At 42.6% G+C, this 20,641-nt stretch overlaps 4 protein-coding genes across 9 annotated transcripts; 1 reads left to right on the top strand and 3 right to left on the bottom strand.

The window, feature by feature from the left end:
* Positions 1-44: 44 nt before the first annotated feature.
* Positions 45-4,061, bottom strand: elovl1a (ELOVL fatty acid elongase 1a). The gene is made up of 8 exons (XM_037458369.2): positions 3,705-4,061; positions 2,892-2,985; positions 2,472-2,662; positions 2,303-2,383; positions 2,124-2,180; positions 1,918-2,023; positions 1,618-1,757; positions 45-1,510 (listed from the first exon to the last, which is right to left on the bottom strand). Exons 2-8 carry the CDS (start codon positions 2,950-2,952, stop codon positions 1,202-1,204), a joined length of 945 nt encoding a protein of 314 aa, XP_037314266.1. The 5' UTR covers positions 2,953-2,985; positions 3,705-4,061; the 3' UTR covers positions 45-1,201.
* A 2,745-nt stretch (positions 4,062-6,806) lies between these two features.
* bokb (BCL2 family apoptosis regulator BOK b) lies at positions 6,807-12,173 on the top strand. 6 transcript variants are annotated; one of them, XM_037458375.2, is made up of 5 exons: positions 6,807-7,067; positions 7,712-8,008; positions 8,913-9,032; positions 10,730-10,893; positions 11,279-12,173. In XM_037458375.2, the coding sequence occupies exons 2-5, from the start codon at positions 7,774-7,776 to the stop codon at positions 11,402-11,404; spliced, it is 645 nt and encodes a 214-aa protein (XP_037314272.2). In that variant the 5' UTR covers positions 6,807-7,067; positions 7,712-7,773; the 3' UTR covers positions 11,405-12,173. The 6 variants fall into 6 exon arrangements, with proteins under 6 accessions (XP_037314272.2, XP_037314271.2, XP_037314269.2 ...); XM_037458374.2 differs by having other exon boundaries at positions 6,807-7,077; XM_037458372.2 differs by having other exon boundaries at positions 6,808-7,067; positions 7,663-8,008.
* Positions 12,174-12,346: 173 nt separating this feature from the next.
* Positions 12,347-15,235, bottom strand: thap4 (THAP domain containing 4). The gene is made up of 5 exons (XM_037458376.2): positions 15,091-15,235; positions 13,857-14,010; positions 13,582-13,691; positions 13,244-13,347; positions 12,347-13,049 (listed from the first exon to the last, which is right to left on the bottom strand). The coding sequence occupies exons 1-5, from the start codon at positions 15,113-15,115 to the stop codon at positions 12,924-12,926; spliced, it is 519 nt and encodes a 172-aa protein (XP_037314273.1). The 5' UTR covers positions 15,116-15,235; the 3' UTR covers positions 12,347-12,923.
* Positions 15,236-15,327: 92 nt separating this feature from the next.
* agxtb (alanine--glyoxylate and serine--pyruvate aminotransferase b) lies at positions 15,328-18,914 on the bottom strand. Its single transcript, XM_037458368.2, has 11 exons — positions 18,541-18,914; positions 17,829-18,021; positions 17,669-17,733; positions 17,472-17,572; positions 17,315-17,385; positions 17,153-17,237; positions 16,972-17,070; positions 16,751-16,820; positions 16,305-16,400; positions 15,954-16,082; positions 15,328-15,593 (listed from the first exon to the last, which is right to left on the bottom strand). The coding sequence occupies exons 1-11, from the start codon at positions 18,811-18,813 to the stop codon at positions 15,486-15,488; spliced, it is 1,290 nt and encodes a 429-aa protein (XP_037314265.1). The 5' UTR covers positions 18,814-18,914; the 3' UTR covers positions 15,328-15,485.
* Positions 18,915-20,641: the final 1,727 nt, after the last annotated feature.

The raw sequence follows: 20,641 nt of genomic DNA, 5'->3' as shown, positions 1-20,641 counted from the left end.
CTATAAACCAGGTCAATTTATTGAAAGTAAGGGTTGAGTGAAAAAACCACAATCATTGTTTCATAAAGCAAATCATGCTACATTACTTATCCTCACTGATAGTTTGCCAGAGTTTCTCCGTGACCATTTTTTTAGGTAAAGGGCGAATATACGGTCTCGGTTTATGGTACTTATTTCAGTGTGTTTACATAGCTTCAAGCCATATAAATACAATTTATGTGCTGCTTTTCCTCCAACTTAAGTTGTGGCTAGGCTAAAAACATTAACTTTCAATACATTTGTGTCAAACATTTAACCGATCAATGACTTCACTTTGGTGAAACATTTAGATTTTATTTCTGCACAAGTCAGAAACCAAATAATCTAAAAATGAGTTAATTGCAATGTATAAAACAGCTCCTGGTTACACATCCACTCCTATTTCATTGTGGCAAATACAAGTTTTAAAAGCAGTCCTTCAACAGTCATCGGTGCACATTTGTAATGAACCGCAGTGATATTCAGAAACAGTACACTTCTCATTCAATTTGAATTCAAAAAAGGACTTGCTATTCACGCCCAGTGAGCTGGGATTTGACCATCGTGTTGCAGAACTCATAACAGTATCACTACCTAATTTAGCAAACCAAAAAAATCAATACTGTAATATACAGTATAACATTTTTCGCCACAAGTTTTAACATTGAGGTGTATGTTTCTTAGAAAGTGCACATAGCTACTTTCAAAATGACAGACCTTTATCTAAAAAAAAAAAGTTTTATTTCAAAAGATAAATTAAAAAAAAAAAAAAAAAAAAAAAACTAAATATTTGACATTTACAATGAAAGCTTTGTTTGGACAAAGTCTGTAGAAGTGGTTTATATGTGCCGGTCTTCAGTTGAAACGGTGCAACAAGGGTCATGCCAGACAAACAGTGTGTATTGGGCTTATGTGGGTCAAGCCGGAGTTGAGGAATACTATACGTGACAAAATGAGCACCAATTTCCATAAAGTGTTCATCACAGTTAACAGTTTTCACAACGACTGAAGAAACACAATTTGGCCAGTGGAGATCACCACCAAAACACATATCCCAAACAAGTGTGCGTAAGAAAAAAGTATATTTATAGAGAAATTATCTAGTTTGGAAGACACAGCGAAATCAGTGACGTTTCATTATGTTGCTAGATACGAATGACGTTTCCAAGGCAGCTCTACAGAGTCAGATTTCCTTTACTTTGCCCAGGAGGATTTTGCCGTTGGTATGGTGGTGGCCATTCCCGTTCTCCAGGTGTTTCCCGTTGGCCACCACAGCGATGGCGTCGCTGGTTGAGCCGTTCTGTTTGGGTTTGTGCTCCACGACGGGAAGCCGCTTTCCTTTTATGTAGGCCTGGATCCAAAAGTTGGAGAAGAGGAGGAAGAAGAAGATGCCATACATCCAAATCAGATGGATCCACATTGGAATCTGGTAGTCACACCTTTCCATGAAGTAGTACTGGCTGATGTGAATGGAAACCACAATAAACTGGGCCTGTGAAGCAGCAGAGAAAAGAAAGGATGTCATTTTAAAGCTCAAATAGATCTACTTAAAAAGAAATTCTGTTATGTCATAAAAACAGAAAATAAAAAAGGACCTACAAGCTGAATGGCGGTCATGTATTTTTTCCACCACAGGTATTTCTGAAAGCGAGGTCCAGCAGCAGATAGTAAGTAGTAGAAGTACATGACGACGTGGACGGCTGCATTCACCAGGGCATGAAGGGAGCCCATTCCTGCAGCTTCAAGGGAAAAATAAATGAAAAATCAGACAAGTGTCCAGGGATCACCCACATTTATCGTCTTGGCATTGCACTGGATACAAAGTAAGGTTAAACTATACATTTTGGGGAGATTTTAAGCCATGCATTTTACATTGTGGTTATGCCATGTAAACCTCACCAGGAGTCAGAGTGAGGCCCCACCACCACGTCCAGGGCATGAAGGAGTGATGGAACACGTGGAGGAATGTGATCTGGCTTTGCTTTTTCCTCAGCACAAAGAACACCTCAAAAAAGAGTGGAACAAGCTCAAGTCAGCATCCATGCAAATATACTCACGTTGCAAAGAGGTCAGACAATTAAAGAGAGAAAAAGAAGGGTCCTTACTGTGTCGAGGAGTTCGATAAATTTTGAAAAATAAAACAACCAACACACTCGAATCATCTGCGGGGGTGAGAAAAGAAAAGTACTTTCAGAATAAGATCAGTCAGCACATGGTTTCTTTTTAGGACACTCCAGTTAGTGAGCACTCGCAGGAACGCAAAGACAACAATTCACTGGCTTACCCGAAAAGTCTCTGGGCTGGTCGACGTGTCCACAAGGTCACATCTCCACGTGTAAGTGGTGCCCCATCCAGACACCAGGAACTGTAGACGTCAAACACACATCACATCAGCAGCTGCCACGTGAAGAACGTGGGCTTTTACAACCTTATTTGTGACGGATTTTGTTTACCTCGTACACCACGTAGGCGTTCAATAAAACCATGCTGAGGTTGTAGACGATCATGGCCTTGTTGAGATGGAAGGGCTTACGGTTCGCCATAAGGCGAGGGCCGATGTACTTTGAGAAGACGACGTAGGCTATTAGGAGGACTGTCATTTTTAAAGGGCCCTGCATCAGTGGGTAGTCCTTGACTCGGACATCTTGGGGGAGGACGAAAACACACGTTTGTCATTATGTTGGCTCAGATACAGAGACACATCTGTCGTCACTAAATTCACTTCATACACAGTTTGGGGCAGATCCCTGGAATCTAGATTGAAGAGAGACAAGGCCCCTCTCAAACTATCAGCAAAGCTTGTTATCAATAATTCCTTAGATCAAAACCTGTTCGTTCATATTCAGCAGAGCAAGTCTGTATCAGTCACTTACCAACCCATGAGTCCAAATTCTTTTGGAATCTTGTATAGATGGATGCAGCGTCTCTCAACATGGTGACTCCTGGTTACTTCTATCTATTAAACCACTGGGGGGGGGGGGGGAAAGAGAAATGACAAAAGAGTCAAAGAGATGAACCCGAATCTGAGTGAGTGAGTGAGTGAGAGGGTGAGAGATCGGGCCGGTGAGCAACAAGACAAGCGGTCCACCGGCTGCCTGAACAAACAGGGGACAGCTGCATGGGCTCAAACAAACTAGTAGCCTCATGTACAACCTTTAACATAAAAAAAAAAAAAGAAAATCTCACTGCCTGATCCAAAAATATAGCATGTGAGCAACAAATCCTTTTTGTGCTAAATGTACTTCCTCTAAAAAGAAAGAAAATGCTTCATTTTATTTAGTGAATGAAAAAGAAATCTGAATGTTTCATGGTGGATTGTGAAACATCAGATGTCTGACGGCAGTCTAGAAACAATGAAATACTACACGGCTGACTAACAGAGCAAGTCAAACAGGTGAGGCAGAGAACCAGGCCCTTTCAGCCAGCGTAGCCAACCTCAGCCACAGAGATACCAGCCGAGCACACTTCATTCAAAAGTACTGATTTGATGACCTAATCCAATTCAGCTTTAAAACGGAGGGTGTATGTACCACTGTTCGGAATAAATATAGAAAACTCCTTACATTAAAAACAAAACAAAAACACAATTAACTTTTTTTTGGGGTGGGGGGGGTGTTTGTCTTTTTCTCAGATCACTGAAAAGGGTTCTGATATACATGCTGAAGCACAAGTAAGAAGCGACTCACCGGCAGTCCGCAGGTCCTCGGCACTCACTCCTGTGTGAGGGGAAAGCAGCTGCAGGGCCACGGCAGGCAGCGCTCAATCCAGAGAAACAGCTCAATCAGCGAGAGGTGAGCCACATACATGCACGGCTTTCCTGGGGAGGGGGGGGAGCAGGAGGGAGGGGGGGGTGGCGGCCTTGATTCCTTTTTTTTAACGTGAGCTACCAAACTAGACCTGGAAGTTTCACAGCTCAGAGACGAGGAGAGGAAGAAGGAGTGAGATGAATAAAAGTTGAGAGGCCAGCTGTGGTAACTATGGGACTGGGATCATTCAAGTCAATTTAAACCCCGGGCCACTACTACAGAGCTTGCTGGTTTCAGGACCACACCCTGTTTCATTGCTTAGCTCCACCTTCCTATCCCCACATAGCCTGATTGTGATTGGACTGTCTCATCAATGGTAGTGAAGGAAGGGGATGAGGCCATGGGGTGACATGCCTGTGTCCAAGAAACTCAGAGCGAGGGGTGGAGGCCCAGTTGTTGGGCAACGAAAAACCAGTTAATTACGCACATGAAGATAAAAAACAAACTTAACAGGTTAGAAGTTTTTAAAATACCTGAAAAGTTTAAAGGTCAAGATTTGACTTCGATTCACTCAGCAAACTATTTCCTTAAGGCCACTTCACGAGTGTCCATCAACCATGATTTGGGCTAAAGGTGAAATGAGCTGTTGTTGAGTTCAGGAACATAATGTTGCTTTAGGAGCTGCCCTTCCCTTCTCATGTTGTCGCTCAGAGGCTGGGTTCTCGTCCAACCCTTGCTGCCATGACGAGCTCTCCTGTGCTGCTGGTCCAACCTGTTTCCTGATCACCGGGGACGATAGGCGTGTAGCCTGGATGGAAGTATAACACGTATCACAAACCCACCCAACAGTCGGCTGGCCGGAAAAGGACAAGAGAAAGTAGGAGGCGTGAATCTTTTTGATCTTTTAGCGTCTGGCCAGCACATCGGGGTTCCTCAATGAAGTGAAGGCGTGAAAAACTGGTTTAACGTGTGACAAAGTCCAACATGACACAGCGACGTGATTTTTAACATGTTCACTGCTAAAACAAATTCCTGCGTGTGACGGGTTTTGTCACAAAAGGAATTTCCAGGGGAAAGAAAACATCTTCAAAGGCACGTGATGCATCCGTGGCATGCAGTTTAGATTTTTGTGTTCCGACATTGTGTCCGAGAAGCCCTGAAAGAGAAAAGAGTGTGTTAACTTATTCAACAGTATAGTTTCACTCATTCACCCTAAAAGAGGGGGGGGCTGGGGCGATCTAAACAGAAACTGTCAGTCCAACCAGGTGGCCACAATGACACTTCATCAGTAGTTTAGAAGTTTAGAAGAAGTTTAAACCAATAATTACAAATATCCCCTTAGGCCTATCCACCAAGAGATGTGCTGTACATGAAAGAAAGACTGAAATATGTTCAGCTCACTTAATGTCTTAACTCCGACTGAATGTGAGACTTGGGGTTATTGTCTCTAACGTCACAGTCAGTTGTTTTCTGTAGCGGCCATATAAGTACAAACTATCACAAAGACCCTGTTCTTCTTGGTTTAGTGACCATTTCACATTGACTTAAGTAAGAGGTATGTTCATGTAATGTAATGCAGTTCATCACATCAAACAGCCTAACATTGGCCCCATGCTATTCTGCCCAACGGTATAAGCAGAGAATAGACGGCCTCCTCAGGAATACCGGATGTCCTCTGTTAACGGATTGTTTTAAAATGAAATATTCAATGTGGTAATTTATGCAATAGCTGCAAACGTGGCCAACCCCAAGTCTTGTAAATTCCATTCCAAGTGATGCTGACATTCTTGAAATAGGAGAGTTACACTCGTTGTGTCCTACATACCATGTGGGGAAGCCTCCATGTGCCGAGAATTGAGTTTATGATTCAGCAGTTTGGTTTGCAACTAAGATGTACTTCCACCAAGCTTCACCAAAAACATTAAACAAAAACTGTAACTCATACTTACTCATTATATTGTATTCAACCTGAAATACACAAGGTCAATTGGGTTCATATTTGAAAGATCAGGTTTTCTCGATTTACCAAATGGAATGAATGGGGGCGAGGTTTTCTTTTCTAGAAACTCTTTTCATTAGACAGAATCACTGACAGTAGAAACTCACCGATTGACATGCTAATTGGTGAGAGAACGGGTTCAAGAACATTTTAATAGTTCAATATGAATGAATTCATTCTGGTCTTTAAAAAGCATTGGCCTACAGTTTGGGATTTTGGGCCAACCTATAAATTGTTGAACCATCTGTAAAATAGAAATTGTATGTTTAACCACCGCTCTTTTATACTACTTTTATACTATACTTTTATTATATAAATGAGATGTTGGCCAATTGCGAAAAAATATTAACAATGAATGCACTATCTTCAACTGTAATTGTGTTGAATTCATATTTTGATAATGTTCGGAATAATTAGCAGAAGACAAAGTCGTCCTGAAAAAATGAACTGATCGGTTTAGAAAGCATTGCTGGAATTACCTTTGACCTCAATAGAGAGTAACAGCGACACCGAGCGGCCGAAGGCTGTGCGTACATCGGTTTAGTGTAAGAACATGATTTCATCCGCCTGCCTTTATGTGACAGGTAACACACAATTACACAAACATGAGGTGAAGAGAAATGAATAAGTGTTGGATTGGTTACCTGAAACCAGCGTCTCTCCCCTCACTGAACTTGTTTTTGTTGTTTAATGTTGTTTTACACATAATAATATATTTTGACGCCATCATCTTTCCAAACATCACGAGCGTATTGACTTTTACTTTGAAAATGTGAACATAAATGACGCCCCCGTGGCATTACGTTTATTGTCATTTGATCTTTCTTGACAATAAAAGAAACAGAACAATGACATTGTGCCATTCGTGGGTTCGTAAACTCGTGTGTATAAATATCTGCTCCGGAAATGACTAAAGGTAGCTCGCACCTGTTCTGGGATAAGTGTGACTTTCACGTAAATTAATGAATAAAATAAACACTTGGCGAGATCCTTTCAGGGCACGGGGCCATGTTAAGGTGTCCAGATTTTTGATTTTTGAATGAAAGTGAGGATGCGACGTATTTTCCTCCCTCCGTTTCCCGTAGTGAGGCTTGTCCGGTTCCGTTGGGCGTCAAACTCCCCCTCCGGGCGTTGCCTCTGTGTGAAACCAACGCACCCACGGAACGCCAATGGGAAGGTGGAACAACAGGTAGGCGTCCTCTAATCGCGTCCCTCCGGCTAGTGGCTGTTTTCCGGGCAAACATGAGGACCACGCACGGCAGGAGCTCCCTTATGAATGACACCTGAGACCCGACTTTCCAATGGTGCGTTTGGGTGAGTTTCCTTGCGGGAGGCGTCGGGTTGAGTTTCCCGTGGGGTTCGGTTTCTTTTGGCCGAGAGACCGTTTCTTGACTTGTCGTTTGGAATTATTTTTTAGTTAAATCACATCGGGGGCATCTCAATGTGGAAGGTAAGCGTGGTGGTTTCTTTGAGTGCAACCGCTCAGATTATAAATGTATCTTACATGTTCTACTCTTTCCCAGGTTATTATAGTCTGCTTTTTACATTAAAAAAAATAATCTCAAATCAGGATATGACATTTGTCTTGCCATCTTGTGGTATCAGCTTGTTGTTGCATAACCCAAGAAGTGTAGCAATATCTTGACTATCCCACCATGTGACTCAGCCTATAACGCCTCCATCATATTCTTATGTAAGTCTGTGCTGTGTTTTAGGTTATCAGTGTCCGTGTTCACCCAGAGCCCTTTTTAAAATGTTAAACCTGTTCTCACCAGCTGGTTGATTTAAAGGAGTTTCTATACCTCGCCCCGTCTGAACGAAACATTTAACTTAAAGACCAAAAGATTTGGACCACGTCCATCTCGCTGCCTCTGAATAAGGCTTTTCTGTCCTCCACAGCTGCCATATTGTCCTCGGCGTTAAACTTTGTTCCTGTGGGATTAATTAGGAGAGGACACCCTGTGACACAGCTGATCCCAGGAGGCCAGACGCTCTCTGACCCTGAGCTCCATGCAGGCGGACATGGAGGGCCCGCGGCGGCCCTCAGCATTGGCCGCGGAGGTCCTGGATGTGTTCGATCGATCGTTGACGGAGAAGGAGCTGGTGTCCCAGTCTAAAGCCTTGTGCAGGGACTACATACTGTCTAGACTCCACCAGAATGGACAGGGATGGTCCAGGACCGAGCTCCACCTGTCTCCCTCAGGCGCAGCGCTCGCCGAGGTGTCTTTGGTGCTTCTGTGCCTTGGTAAGAGAAAACCAAAGAACTGCAGTCTTGGCAAATTAATGAGCAATTGGCTTCAAGGGACAAAGTTATAGCTTGTCGAGACATGTCGAAGGATTGCTCGAATAAGATGAAGAGGCAACATTCATTTTCATTTTAACTAGAGCAGAAGGGCACGCCCCAGCAAACGCTGCAGCTTCCTCAGACTTTATATGCAAATATTTTGGGGGTATTTTTTATGCATGTTTTGATTTTTGTATCTCTCGTATAGACAGAGGATACAGTAAAGCTGTCAGTCAGAGGACGCCTGACTAAAGACTAAGATCGAACGTCTAAAATCGGAAAATGATGGATTATGTGTGCCAGATCAAAACTTTTTGAGAAAATTGAAATATTATTTTAATAATAATATTATAATAATATAATTGTAATATTTTGATAAATGAAAATAGGTGGGACTGAAAAGATACCTCATTGGTGGATGTAATAATATAGAATAAAATTAGACGATCAGGACGAAGGATCAATTAAAATCAATCAGTGTTAATAAAGGCTCCAGAATGAAATAATTAGCAGTTCTGCACTCTGGAAAGGAACGCTGATTGATTCTAAAAAATAAACAAATTTGCTAATCTCCTTCTACGGGTTAGTGTGCTGAAAGCTGAGATGACTCAACGCAGCCCAAAGAGAGATTTGATTGTATAAATAATAAAAAAACCCGGATCCTCACATTGTGTGTGTGTTTCTAGTTTTAACATCTGAGGGACTTCTACTAGCCGAACAGAGTAAACCGAGCCAGTTGAGTGGTTGTATTGTACAGTGTAACAGTTTGTGTTACCTGGATTCTTTAGTTTAAACTGCGGTCCTCTGAACAGACCTAAATCTTGTCTCTTTCGTTCCTGTGCTGGGCTCTCCCTCTATTACCTAGGCGACGAGCTGGAGTGCATACGACCCAGTTTGTACAGGAACGTGGCACGGCAGCTCAACATCTCTATTGACATGGTTTCGGATGCCTTCATCGGCGTGGCAACGGAGATCTTCTCAACAGGTACGCAGTCGCTGCTGCTGCCTGATAAGTAGACCTGTTTTCTTCGGCCGGCACAGGAAGTGAGTCATGCTTTCACGGTGTCTTCTGATGGAGGCCTTTATTGAACAGGTGTTCTTCTCAACGGCGTCTTGTAGGTTTCTTTAAAATCTTTGTCAGGCCCTCATTGATGGCCTGTCACTCTTGGGACATTGGGTCACTTGGTGCACTGTTTTGTTGTTGTTGTGCAGATTAAAATCCCATCATAAAGATGTGAGCATGTAAAAGATTCATCCCCGCAGCCTGTGAAATGTGACAGAAAGTGCAGCAAATTCTATGATCAGCAATCATTTCTAATGGTATTTGTCCTGATATCAGGCTCTATGGTAGTGAGGTAACTATAATGTCTTCTTACCAAACTTTAATGTTATTTAATTTACACTATTGTCCTGACTGAATAGTGTCAAGATAATGTAATTCTCAATCTAATTAAAGTAGATGCATTATTTGCGTTGCCACTTGCACTTTTTAAAGTTGCCATGACAGATCTAGTTGGTACACAATTTGAGCTCAAACTCTTCATGTTTCCAGGGAAGATCAATAATAGATTAGCTTAATGTAATTTTCCTGCCTGCTTCCTGAATAAACTTGTGCTGGTTTAGACGTCACAAGCTGTATTTGGGGAAACTGCGTGGGATTCCTGCTGAAAAATAACAAAGTGGTGAACCCAGGCTGCCCCGGCCTTCTGGGGCCTTTTGAAACCTGGGTATAAATAGCGAAAACAAGGCAAAAATGTTTGTTTTCGCCCTCGGCCCGGAATTTGTTCTATCGCAACCTATTTAGCTTTTTGTAATCATGCCCACAAGTTCCATGACCAAAAAGGGATGACGAGTCCAGTGGATCTATGCATTTCTTTTTTCTTTTCTTTTGAAGCAGCCCTCTGTACCGCTCAGTAAACAATCAACATGACTTGTCTCTCCTCCATCTATCTTTGCCTACCTCCCACTTCTGTTCCTCCTCTCTACACCCTCCTCCTCTCCAGCTTTATCCCTGACAATCTCGTCTCTATTCTCGGCCTGCTTCTCAGCAGGAAGTGAGATGTGATGTGTTCTGACAGCTTCCACGGACATTCATCTCGTTTAAGCTTGCCCAGAGCTCTCGCTCTCTCTCTCTCTCTCTATCCCCTTATAGCCACAGTCAGACGTATGCATGCCAGCTGTAACAATGTGAGCTGGCCTAAAGAGGCTAATGCCATTAGACCCTGCTGCATCACTGATGACTGTAAGAACAGTCCCTGCTGCCGTGGAAACTAAACCTAGAAATGGCTGGATGCGATCAATTAACAGACTGGATTGGTTCTGCGTGTCCACCCACCTGCAGGCAACCGTGATCTCACACTTCTTGGTTTAGAACTGGTCTCTTATCAACTCCAATAACGCAAACGCACTGGTTCGCTGACTTGAACCTGGTATTTACAGTTTATTTCAGTCCAAGGTCCACTGACTGAATCATTGATTGTGAAATGGAGAAATGGCGTGGGAGTAAAAAGTCTTTGTTTCTTGATTGTGGTCGAGAAAATCCTACCTCTGTAGGTCAGGTCTTCTGCACAAAGTAGGATCAAAAGTTGGAGTTTCGTAACCACTGCTCTGTGACGGATCTATCGATAGACGTGGGATAAGATGATTAAAGATAACTTTTTTTTTTTTCCCCCATCGCTGTAGGTATCACATGGGGAAAGGTGGTTTCCATGTATGCAGTAGCCGGAGCCCTGGCGGTGGATTGTGTCCGTCAGGGCCATCCAGCCACCGTTCACATCTTGGTGGACAGTCTGGGACAGTTTGTCCGCAAGTTTCTGGTTCCCTGGCTGAAGAGACGGGGAGGATGGGTATGTAGTGATTATATTTTAGAGAACTTTCCCCACATACTATTACTATACTATATTTTTCTGTTGTTTACATTGTTTTAGGTTAGAGCTTTCATGGATAAGAGGTCATTTTTCATTCTTGAGCTCTGCGGGTCAGTTTGGGGGGAGTTGCGTGAAATATGTAGCTCAAATACTGTCGCTTCCTGTTGGCTGATCGGATGCAAATATTTGCAGCAGTAACATTTGTTTCCGTGGGCCTCTCTGTGCAAAAAAAATGCTTTTTCAGTTCATGTGCACCACTTGATTTACCAAGAAAGGTGGGCGAAGAATAACTTGCCATTAAGATTGATACATTCATTCCCCCTCAGAGTTGAAGATTTCAGTTTGCCATATTTCCTTGTATCAGGTGGAGATCTCGAAATGTGTGTTGAAGAAGGAACTTACCCCTGAGCACCACTGGCTGTCGTCTGCAGTGGACTCCCTGAAATACTTCCTCACTACAGTGTACGTCTACATCATGAAGGAGTCGTGAAAGAGCTCACCATATCGTATCTCAGACTTATTTCTAACAATGGATGGAGTCGAGATGGTCGCCGCCCGGCGCTGAATAGCCATCAACAAATGTTTCATCAGCATCGTATGTTTGCGTCCTCTCGGTTTTGAATAAGCGATTACCTAAATCCAAAGAGTAGTCACTGTGGTATTTAAGAGCATCAAGAGCCAGGAAAAGGCGTGTTTCCCTCTGCTGCAGAGAAGCTGGCTTTGTAGCTGTTTTGTGCGTGGCGGTTTTCAGGTTGCACCCGTGAGAGAAACTCTTTTTACGCTTTGATTCGATGTTCGTCTCAGTAAATATGCCTGAAGGAGAAATGAAAGTGTGAGCCACATCGGAGATGAAAATGGATCCTCAGCTGGCTGAGGCTCGAGAGTATTCTACGTGTGGAAAAGACGTCTGTCACATGGTGGTTTACGCTCAAGTTCTTCACCATGACTGCACAAGCAGCGTCTCTACCAGAATTCAACTTTCTGCCACACTTTGAGAAACCATTGACCAAGAAATGTTTGGTCCCATCTTTGGCCAAAGACGGTACTTATTGCGTCCACATTGGTTTAGTGAAATTGTTTTTCTGGTATGTATATATATTTTTGATTAGGAGTAACGATTGAAGCCCCTTCAGTATACAGACAACAGCTTTACAGGATGATTGTGTGGTATGTGTGATGGTTTTCACTTTAAAATTGTTAATTTATAAATGTGTCTGAACATTTTTTTTTTTACATCCTCAATAAACCTTAAATCTTCACATGCACTCTTGATTCTTATTACACTCAATCCCACTGATCTAAAGTGCCGACTCATTTGCATGTCACACTATCCCCCTCATTCAGAATCATAGACCTGATGCAAAAGAGCATTCATGTTTCAACCTGCATACTTAATCATTTAAGATTACAATTCATGAAGACAAAATAAGAATCATAGGTTAAATAACTTTAATATCTCTTATTGCTGCCAATGGACTTACATGTATATGAACCACTCTGCTGAAAGACATACAATAATCTTGGATATCCTGTGACATGATGAAAGGATTTTAAAACCCACTATTGTTTTTGGGGTTCATCGACCAGTAGTTACTTGAGCTTCCAGCCTTGAAATAGTGCAATCAAAGTTAAAGATAAGAGGAAACTTTAACACGAATTAATCAGTGCTTTATGAGCTTTACTATCCAGGCAATACATATTAAGATAAGGCAAGTACCCATACTAAAGCGCGTTCCTTTGACCTGCAGGTGGTGGACATTTTTCTAGTAAATGTGGATAATCATGTTTTGGAAAATAAAGCTTAATGTGAACATAACTTTTGTTTGATTACAAGAAAAAACCCACAGGACCCTTTAAACTGTCACTAACATTAAATCTATGAAGTGCCTTATACAACTTCCCGTTTTGGATCTATTGTATTAATGTACGCCAGAACTCAAACTGTGTAACTGATGAACTGCCTAAACCCTGATCATCCATCATGTCCCCTTTCTTTGAGGAACGTAATTCTAAGTAAAGGAAGCCTGCCGACGGTAGGTGATGTGCAAGTGCTGCATCAGTGGCTCGTTATCTGTTGCCATGGAAACTGTCTGCTCCAGCCTCCCATCTGGTCGGAGCTGAATCACTCTAGAAACCTGAAAGATGGAAAAGAGAGCAGGCGAGGTCACCGAAACCACAAGGAGGAAACAACACTTTGTGGATTCCTAAAAGGTTTGTGCTCGGTGGGACTGGGTGGGCAGTGTTGTTACACTTATTCACCTTTAGCAAATGAATGCACTAGCTAATATCAACAGTGTACCCCTGATGCATTATCAGATTACAGTTTTACCTTTTGTACATGCGGCTCTCTGGCAAAGGAGACTCTGGCCAGCGCCTGGCTCTGCAGATTCAGCTGCTGCCCTGTCAGCTCCCCCTCCTCGATCTCCACCAGACCTGCACACGGACACACACCGTCATGTTTTTCTGCATCCGGCCTGGACTTTCAGTGTGGCCCTGAATAACGTCTGATATAATTAATGCAAAATTACCCTGCACACTCTATTTGGAATATTCAAATAAAAACCGTTTAACCCTGCTTCCCGAAATCCTTTTTTTTCATGATAAAATCCGAGCAGCAGCCTGGTGGACAGAAACGAGGAGACCCCCGGCATACGTGTATGTAGGTACCCGAGTTCTGTGCGATCATGAAGGCCACTCTGTTGGATCCCGGCTGCATTCGAATGAAGCCACACTCCCTGTGCAGAGGCTTCTTGTTCTCTGCATGGAAGGCATTGAACCTGTAAAACACAGCGGGGGCATCAACTGATTGACGGGCGGTTCAACCAGTTATTTTGACGCTCGGTGGACGGCAGCAGTAAAACAGGTGTGGCATTTTCAAATCAGGGAGGGCTGTTTTAAAGCCAGGTGTTCTTCAACGTCTGATTGTTCACAAAACAACTTACGTAAAGTTGATGACTGGTTGTCCCACGTGGCTGAAGGTCAGTGTCTCTGTGTAGCGGAAAGGTTTGATGGTCGTAAAACAGCCCTCCCCGGGTTCATCCGACTCCCAGGTACCCAGCAGCCAGTCCAGAGGGAGGAGGGCTGGGTTCAGGTCCGCTGAAACACACAAACAGTTCATATGGAAACTAATTTGATGAGCTGATGATGGGTGATAATAATTTGGTTCAAATATCCTGGTATCACTCATTAATAGCAAGTGTGAATGTACTGTTCAAGAACAAATCATTTTGTAGCATTTGAAATAAATATTGGTAAAAAAATATTCATATATCTTGAATAATTTTACAGAACAATTTCTAACTAATTTTTAAACGTGGGCAATGGTGAACAATTCAAAATCAATTAATCAAAAAGTAATTTAGACTTCCCTTTGTTTTTTTTTGTTTTTTGGGAGGGAGTGGGGGTCGGATTCCCTTTCTAATAACATGGATGTGTCTTCCTTTTTTAATGTCATATTGTATTATTTTAATCTCTCCTTTTAAAGCAAGTAAATCACTTTGTGATGCATAGTTAGAGTTTATACTTTTAAATATATTCCTATATCTACTATGTCCACACGGAGGGAGGGAGGACAATGGTGACCGGAGAAATGGCAGTGAGCGCTACCGATCCTCACCCCTCCGAACAGGGAGGGGGCGGTAATGTTCATTTTGGTCAGACATTTGTCAGAAACCGGAAGTAGACGACTGCGCGTGTAAATAGGAAGGTTACTGCTCCTCCTCGCGGGTACAAGGGTTAGAAGCTGTGCGAACAATCTGCAGTATCGATTACTCACAAACATTGTACGCAGCATTCATTGACATGAAAAAAAGCCATCGACACGGATCAATGTCTGGTGGTTGATATTTGTTCATTCACGCGCGAGCTGAAATGCTCACAGGTCACACGACTAATTCTTTAAATATTTGAATGATGATGTTCAGACTGAGCTTGGCTTCGCTTCAGTTGGATGTGAAACCATGGCCGTACAGTGAGAACACACTTAAGGACACATTTGCATTCTCGATCCGTAAATTATTTAGCCAAAAGCTACAAGTTATTAAATGATGTTACATGATGTTTAACGCTGATTTCAGTGAGCTGTGGTCACTGACGTTGTAACCCCCGGCCGTTGACATTGATTACATATGCACCGTATGTAATCACATGTAATGTCAAATGTAACCATCATCCTACCTGTGTTATTGGAAGGACACGCCATTAATAAACCAAGGTGCAGGCGAGCGAGGATGAACAAATCAAATCAAACAGGAGATGAAATGACAGGAAGCGAACACTGCTTCTGCGTCTGCGTTGAGCGGATGTGACGTAGCTTTGTTAAGAGTAGAGTATCTTGGGAAATGTAGTTGAGGCATTTTAACCCATTTCTGATATCCCTTTTTACTGTTATCAAGCAGAAAGAGGCAAGAGGAGTATTTGATAAATCAAGGCACACTTTATTGACATACTTTAGCATACAACACATTTAATATCTGCTTTGATTTTAAAACCATCCTATTGGGACACTGCATATTTACTTTGTGTCCCCAAATGAATGAGTGCAGTGGTGAGAGGCCAGGGAATCTGGTTTCTTAAACCTTGCTCTTTTTGCAGTTCGTGAGAGCGTCTGCCAGGGCGTTCAGTGCCATGTCGACATTAGACTTCTCGCAGTTGTATCCCATCAATCCGATCCTTATCACCTAATGAAAAGAGAGGCGCAGAGTGCAGTGCGTCAGAGACTCGGCAGCCAGATGCAGAAAGCTGTTAAGACGCCACGCCAACGTCATGGCCCTTGATTGTATCTATTTTAAAATGTCTTTGGATTGGTTAGTTAATTTAAGGAGAGATGTGAATTAGTATGATAATATATGGGAATGAACATGAGGATTACATTTCTTATGTTAACACTTTGCTCTATCCCAAGTGTTTCATTTAAGTTTTAGTGTGAAGATACTGAGAGTGACGCTCTGATCTAGCTGAAGATCATCTGACGACCCTGACCATAATAATAATAATGCCCTGGTTTTTCTTCTGTACAAAGAGGACTAGCTGCAACCCACCATGCCGATGGAAGGGCCCAGGCCTCCAGTCATCTCCATCTGGTGGTGTTTCATGATGTAGGCCAGCAACTCCCTCCAGTTGTAGCCGTCGGGAATGGCGATGGTGGTGACGGAGGGAAGTCTCAACTCCTGCAGAATATTTCAAAAGGACTGTTGTTAACAAGGCGACACAGTGCTGCCATAGCAACCCTGATCACGTCTAGTGCAACAGAAGCACTTTTGTTCATAACAGATATTGTATACGGGGCTAAAGACAGTAAAGTGATTATTTGTTTGCTTTATGTCAATAATTTTTCAGTGTCCTGTACTGCAGCACAAAAAGCCCGGTCTGCAGTTTTAAATCTACCGTACCGCTTCAGGAATGAACAGCTTGAGGCCCAAGTCCTCCAGGCCTCTGTACAGGTAGTCGGCCACCTCCTTGTGTTTCCTCCAGGACTCCTCCAGCCCCTTGAGGGAGACAACGGTTGACAGAGTTATGTGAGAAGCAGACAAGAAGTTAAGAGGGGACTTTGCCAACAGTACCAAGTCCAAACTACAGCACCATTGAAGGCTAATTCAAAGAGCTGGGTCAATTTTCAAAGAAAATAAAACACTGCCTGTCTAAAGGTGTAATAATATGTTGGACAATTGTTTATATCTACTGCCAATAAAAGCTATATGCATAACTGAAGTAAAAAATCCCAATTCTGCACGGCCCATGATTTGTATATTATCGTTTTTCTATATAGTTACAGTTATAGTTATATTATAGTTTACCGTGTATTTAAGTATATGCAAGTGTTGAAATGAACTTTTACCTTCTCAGCAATTATTGCCAGACTCTCTCTCAGGGCAAAGAATCCAGACACTGGACCAGTGTGGTGGTACCTAACCAACAATGACACCCCAAAAGTTCCAAAGCTATAACTAAAACATAATGATTATGAATCTAAACGTGTGGTCTCACATACTAGTTAGAGCACATTCTATGTGATGTAAAGAAAATAATGATGTAATCAATTGGCTGCATTGAACTTACAGTCTGGCCGGTTGGCCATCACAACCCCAGTAGTTGGACAAATGTGTCATATCAAAGAGGTAGGACACCGGCTTTGTTTTCCTGTTAAACATCTTGTGGCTGTGAGGGGAAACAAAGAGATGCTTGTTGTGACACTTCAGGACTCGTATATGGAAACAGGCATGCAGAAGGTCCTCCCCACCATGCTCTCTCATTGAAGGAGATCGGTGCCGTGCCGGGAGGCGCGTTCAGAGCCTTCTGAGAACCACTGTACAAGATGTCGATATCTGAGAGGACAGTAAAAGACATTGATGTCAGACAAACAAACACATAGAAATGAATCCATTGTCACGCATTGCCTTACTTTGCTTGTCCATAAAAATTGGGGCTGCACCAAGAGATGCGACCGTGTCAACCAGGAACAGGCAGTTATGTCTGCAGGAGATAAGGACAGATGTGACATGATATCTGGTCACATCCGGTTTTGCACCGATCGTTCTAGGCAAACACTTGAGGCTCACTTTCTGCATATGTCTCCAATGCCATCTACTGGGTGACAGAGGCCAGCCGAGGACTCCCCATGTGTGAGGAAAAACAGGACAGGCTTGTGTTTTTTGACGGCCTAGAAAAAAAGGTTGAAAAAAGGAGTTCAATCACATATATGCGCTGATAGAATGTTTAATAGATTCAGTAAATTATGTGCTTCTGCCGTGTATACCTGTTCAATTTCCTTATTGCTGAAATATCCTCCAGGTGCTTTGACCATTCTGTGTACATTGGCACCTACAGGCAGATATTGTTGTTCAATGTAAATATAGTCGCGCATCTTCTATGGAGACCCAATGCTTGCGTGCGTAAAACTCTGCGTAAGGCCGTACCCATTCTTTCCGCAATTTCTGCTACGCGCTCTCCCCAGATTCCGTTAATGGCAACGAGCACGCTCTCTCCGGGCTCCACCGTGTTGAACACTGCACATTCCATGGCCGCGTGCCCGGAGCCACTCATAGCTATAGTCATGTTGTTCTCTGTCTGGAAGATGTACTGGATTCCTCGTTGGATGTCATTCATGATCTAAGAAACAAAATGTTAAGGTTAAACGGTTGCTGTCAAAAATTACACTCAGTGGTTTCAATAAGTGTGTACACTACAGTATGCGCAATTACGCACAAAATATTGTTCTCTGATTCATGATGTGGTTTATCCTGAAAGGGATCTGGAAAAACAATTGACTCAAACATTAATAATTATTAATAATACCAATTTTTGGATGGAATTTAATAGGATAATACTGACATTTCAGTGGTGAAAACAATATTTAACCAAATGTATTATTATGTATTAATTATTACGTATGTAACAAAAGTAGCCTAATAACTCGTATTTCCCAGTACTAACCACCCAAACCACGTCTTCACAGATACCCAGCCAAGTATATTTGTTGCGTAAACTTTCGGAGATTTCTAAAAGTTGCACGCCACTTCAAAGTTCTTTATTCCAGTTTGTATGCTTTTTTTCAATTTTAATTAGGCCTAATTGGAATTTCATACATAATCTAACGTTTGTAGTCTGAGGATCCAACGAAACGTTTACCGTGTACATTTCTGGATGCAGGTGGCCGATTATCGGTCTTCCCTGAGCCGCTAAAATACGCGGAGGAACGTTTGAGGGTCCCGGTCCGAACAGGTAACGCAATGGAGCTTCCAGCGGCCGGAGCATACATGCTGGCGGCGGGATGGTGAGGGAGGACATCGAGCGGTCCACGCGCTGCAGAAGAGGCGCGCTCCTCGCGGCCAGCTGGTTGTCGAAGGCCGCTGCTGCCTGCTGGGCGAGCGGCGCGCTCCGGCGGAACAAAGCCCGCTGCATCACTCCTGGTCTCGTAGTCCCTGAGAAGCCTGCACCGGGTGGGATCGCCACCGACAGCCTGAGAGCCTGCCTCTAAGTTTTTTGGTGACTATTTAAAAACAAACAGGTCTTTGACCTGTTGGCCACGGGGCGGTGTGCCTGACAGCCAACCCGCCCTTGACTTCAGGGGTTGGAAATATGGGACACAATGACCAATCATATGGGAAATAACAAAACTGTGACCTAGAATGGTTAACGTATGGTGATAACATCTACATTTCCAAATAAAAACAGTTAAACACTCTGAGCATACAGGCCTTGATGGAAATTATGGTTCATCATTTTATTGTCCAGCGAAAAGTGTCCAAAAAGTGCCTTCAAATGCCGCACGTGTGGGTATATTTCTAAAAATCTTTAACACTCAAGAAAACGATCACTAACACCAAGAGTCGTTAGTTTGGTTGCAGTTTGGAGCCTGCTATCCAAGGTTTGGATACATCTGGACTCTTGTGTAAAAGTGAGGACACTTGGCAGCTTAGAACCGGTTGAGGTCAGTTTGCAGGGGGCTTGTTGGTTTTGTCTCTCCCTTCAGACACATCAGCATTGCGTTTGTCAAGAGGAGTCTCCTCTCAGAGAGCCAATCTGCTCTCTGAGAGGAGGAAGGGGAGTTGGCACAAACACTCACACACACGCACCAATGCATTTATTAATACCAATACTTATCAAGGCACACTTTTTTATTTTCTAGTGTGCATAAGCGTAAAGTAGCATTTAGTAGAGTTTTGGTCCATATTGCTCTTTTCTATTTGTTCTATTTGCTCATTGATTTTTCAAATGTATTTCTTTAATGGTTTTTACCCTATTGATTGTTTAGAAAGATTGTGTTGAGCTGCAGCTGAGTCAAACTGCTCACACTCGGTCTCAAATTCCACTTTTATTTGTGTAAAGTGTGAAAGAAATTATTTTCCATGGTTTGCTGTGTTGTCAAAAACACACCATGTTGTCAATCTCTAACATCTAAATGATCAAATCAAGGTATCCTCTTTCAGTTGTGGGTGACACACATCTTTATTTTGATCTACTCTGCCAAGATGAAATCACTCCAGATGTATTTTTATGTCTTTGCAGAGATGTCATATCGTTGATGCTGTTGTGTCTTGTAACTCAAAACAAAATATAGCACGGAAGAGAAGGAATGTCACGCTCTCAATGGAGACTTCTGCTGGAGGTGCAAAATATTTTGGGTGACCAAATCATTCAATTTATTTTCCTATATTTCATACTTAAACTAACGATGCACGTACCGTCGAGGCAAAAGTTATCATCCGATTGTGCTGTGAATGTAGGAAAAGTTATTGATTGAAAGTACAGACAGAATCATTGAATTCATGTTTTTAGAGATGTTACAGATTGAAAGAGGTCAAAATGAATCCAGCCAGGTCATTTACATTTACAAAGAGGTATACTGATCAAGGATTATTTTGTATTTGGAAAAACCTTTACAATCTGACCGGGAAACTAAAGCCAAGTTTGAAGATATCCTTTTTACTATTTGCTATTTGTCATTTACTGATTAGAATATCTCCCATAACAGCAGGATGAAGGTTCCCCTCTCTGAGTCTGGCTCTGTAAATAATTACACCAAAGTCAGATAAATGGACATGGTGTTTACTGGCCTTTGCACCGGACTGAATACTCAAAATCTACCCAAACAGAACGGGAGGAGGAGCTGGTGCCGCCCTGCATGTTCACATTAACCAGAGAGCGTCATAGAGGCAATGTGTCAATAGTTACGCCATAAACATTCAGTCCAAACATCACAACGGGATGTTATGTACAAAGCCAAAGG

This window comes from Pungitius pungitius, chromosome 15 (genome assembly GCF_949316345.1).
Source record: "Pungitius pungitius chromosome 15, fPunPun2.1, whole genome shotgun sequence".
NCBI classification, from domain to species: domain Eukaryota; kingdom Metazoa; phylum Chordata; class Actinopteri; order Perciformes; family Gasterosteidae; genus Pungitius; species Pungitius pungitius.
Note: the sequence above shows the minus strand (reverse complement) of the source record. Positions and strands in the feature narration are given on the sequence as shown.

Bases quoted from the DNA above. Each gene is read 5' to 3' on its own strand.
- elovl1a (XM_037458369.2), bottom strand. From the start codon at position 2,952: ATGTTGAGAGACGCTGCATCCATCTATACAAGATTCCAAAAGAATTTG. The intron at 2,024-2,123 runs GTAAGGACCCTT...CTCTTTTTTGAG, and splicing joins TTATCGAACTCCTCGACACA to GTGTTCTTTGTGCTGAGGAA. The intron at 1,511-1,617 runs GTAGGTCCTTTT...GCTGCTTCACAG, and splicing joins ACATGACCGCCATTCAGCTT to GCCCAGTTTATTGTGGTTTC.
- agxtb (XM_037458368.2), bottom strand. From the start codon at position 18,813: ATGCAGCGGGCTTTGTTCCGCCGGAGCGCGCCGCTCGCCCAGCAGGCA. The intron at 17,386-17,471 runs GTGAGCCTCAAG...TATCTCCTGCAG, and splicing joins ATTGGAGACATATGCAGAAA to ACATAACTGCCTGTTCCTGG. The intron at 16,821-16,971 runs GTAAGTTCAATG...ATTGTTGGTTAG, and splicing joins GATGGCCAACCGGCCAGACT to GTACCACCACACTGGTCCAG.
- thap4 (XM_037458376.2), bottom strand. From the start codon at position 15,115: ATGGCGTGTCCTTCCAATAACACAG. The intron at 13,692-13,856 runs GTAAGTTGTTTT...TGTGTTTTACAG, and splicing joins CAACCAGTCATCAACTTTAC to GTTCAATGCCTTCCATGCAG. The intron at 13,050-13,243 runs GTAAAACTGTAA...TCCATCTTTCAG, and splicing joins GAGAGCCGCATGTACAAAAG to GTTTCTAGAGTGATTCAGCT.
- bokb (XM_037458375.2), top strand. From the start codon at position 7,774: ATGCAGGCGGACATGGAGGGCCCGCGGCGGCCCTCAGCATTGGCCGCG. The intron at 9,033-10,729 runs GTACGCAGTCGC...CCATCGCTGTAG, and splicing joins AACGGAGATCTTCTCAACAG to GTATCACATGGGGAAAGGTG. The intron at 10,894-11,278 runs GTATGTAGTGAT...TCCTTGTATCAG, and splicing joins TGAAGAGACGGGGAGGATGG to GTGGAGATCTCGAAATGTGT.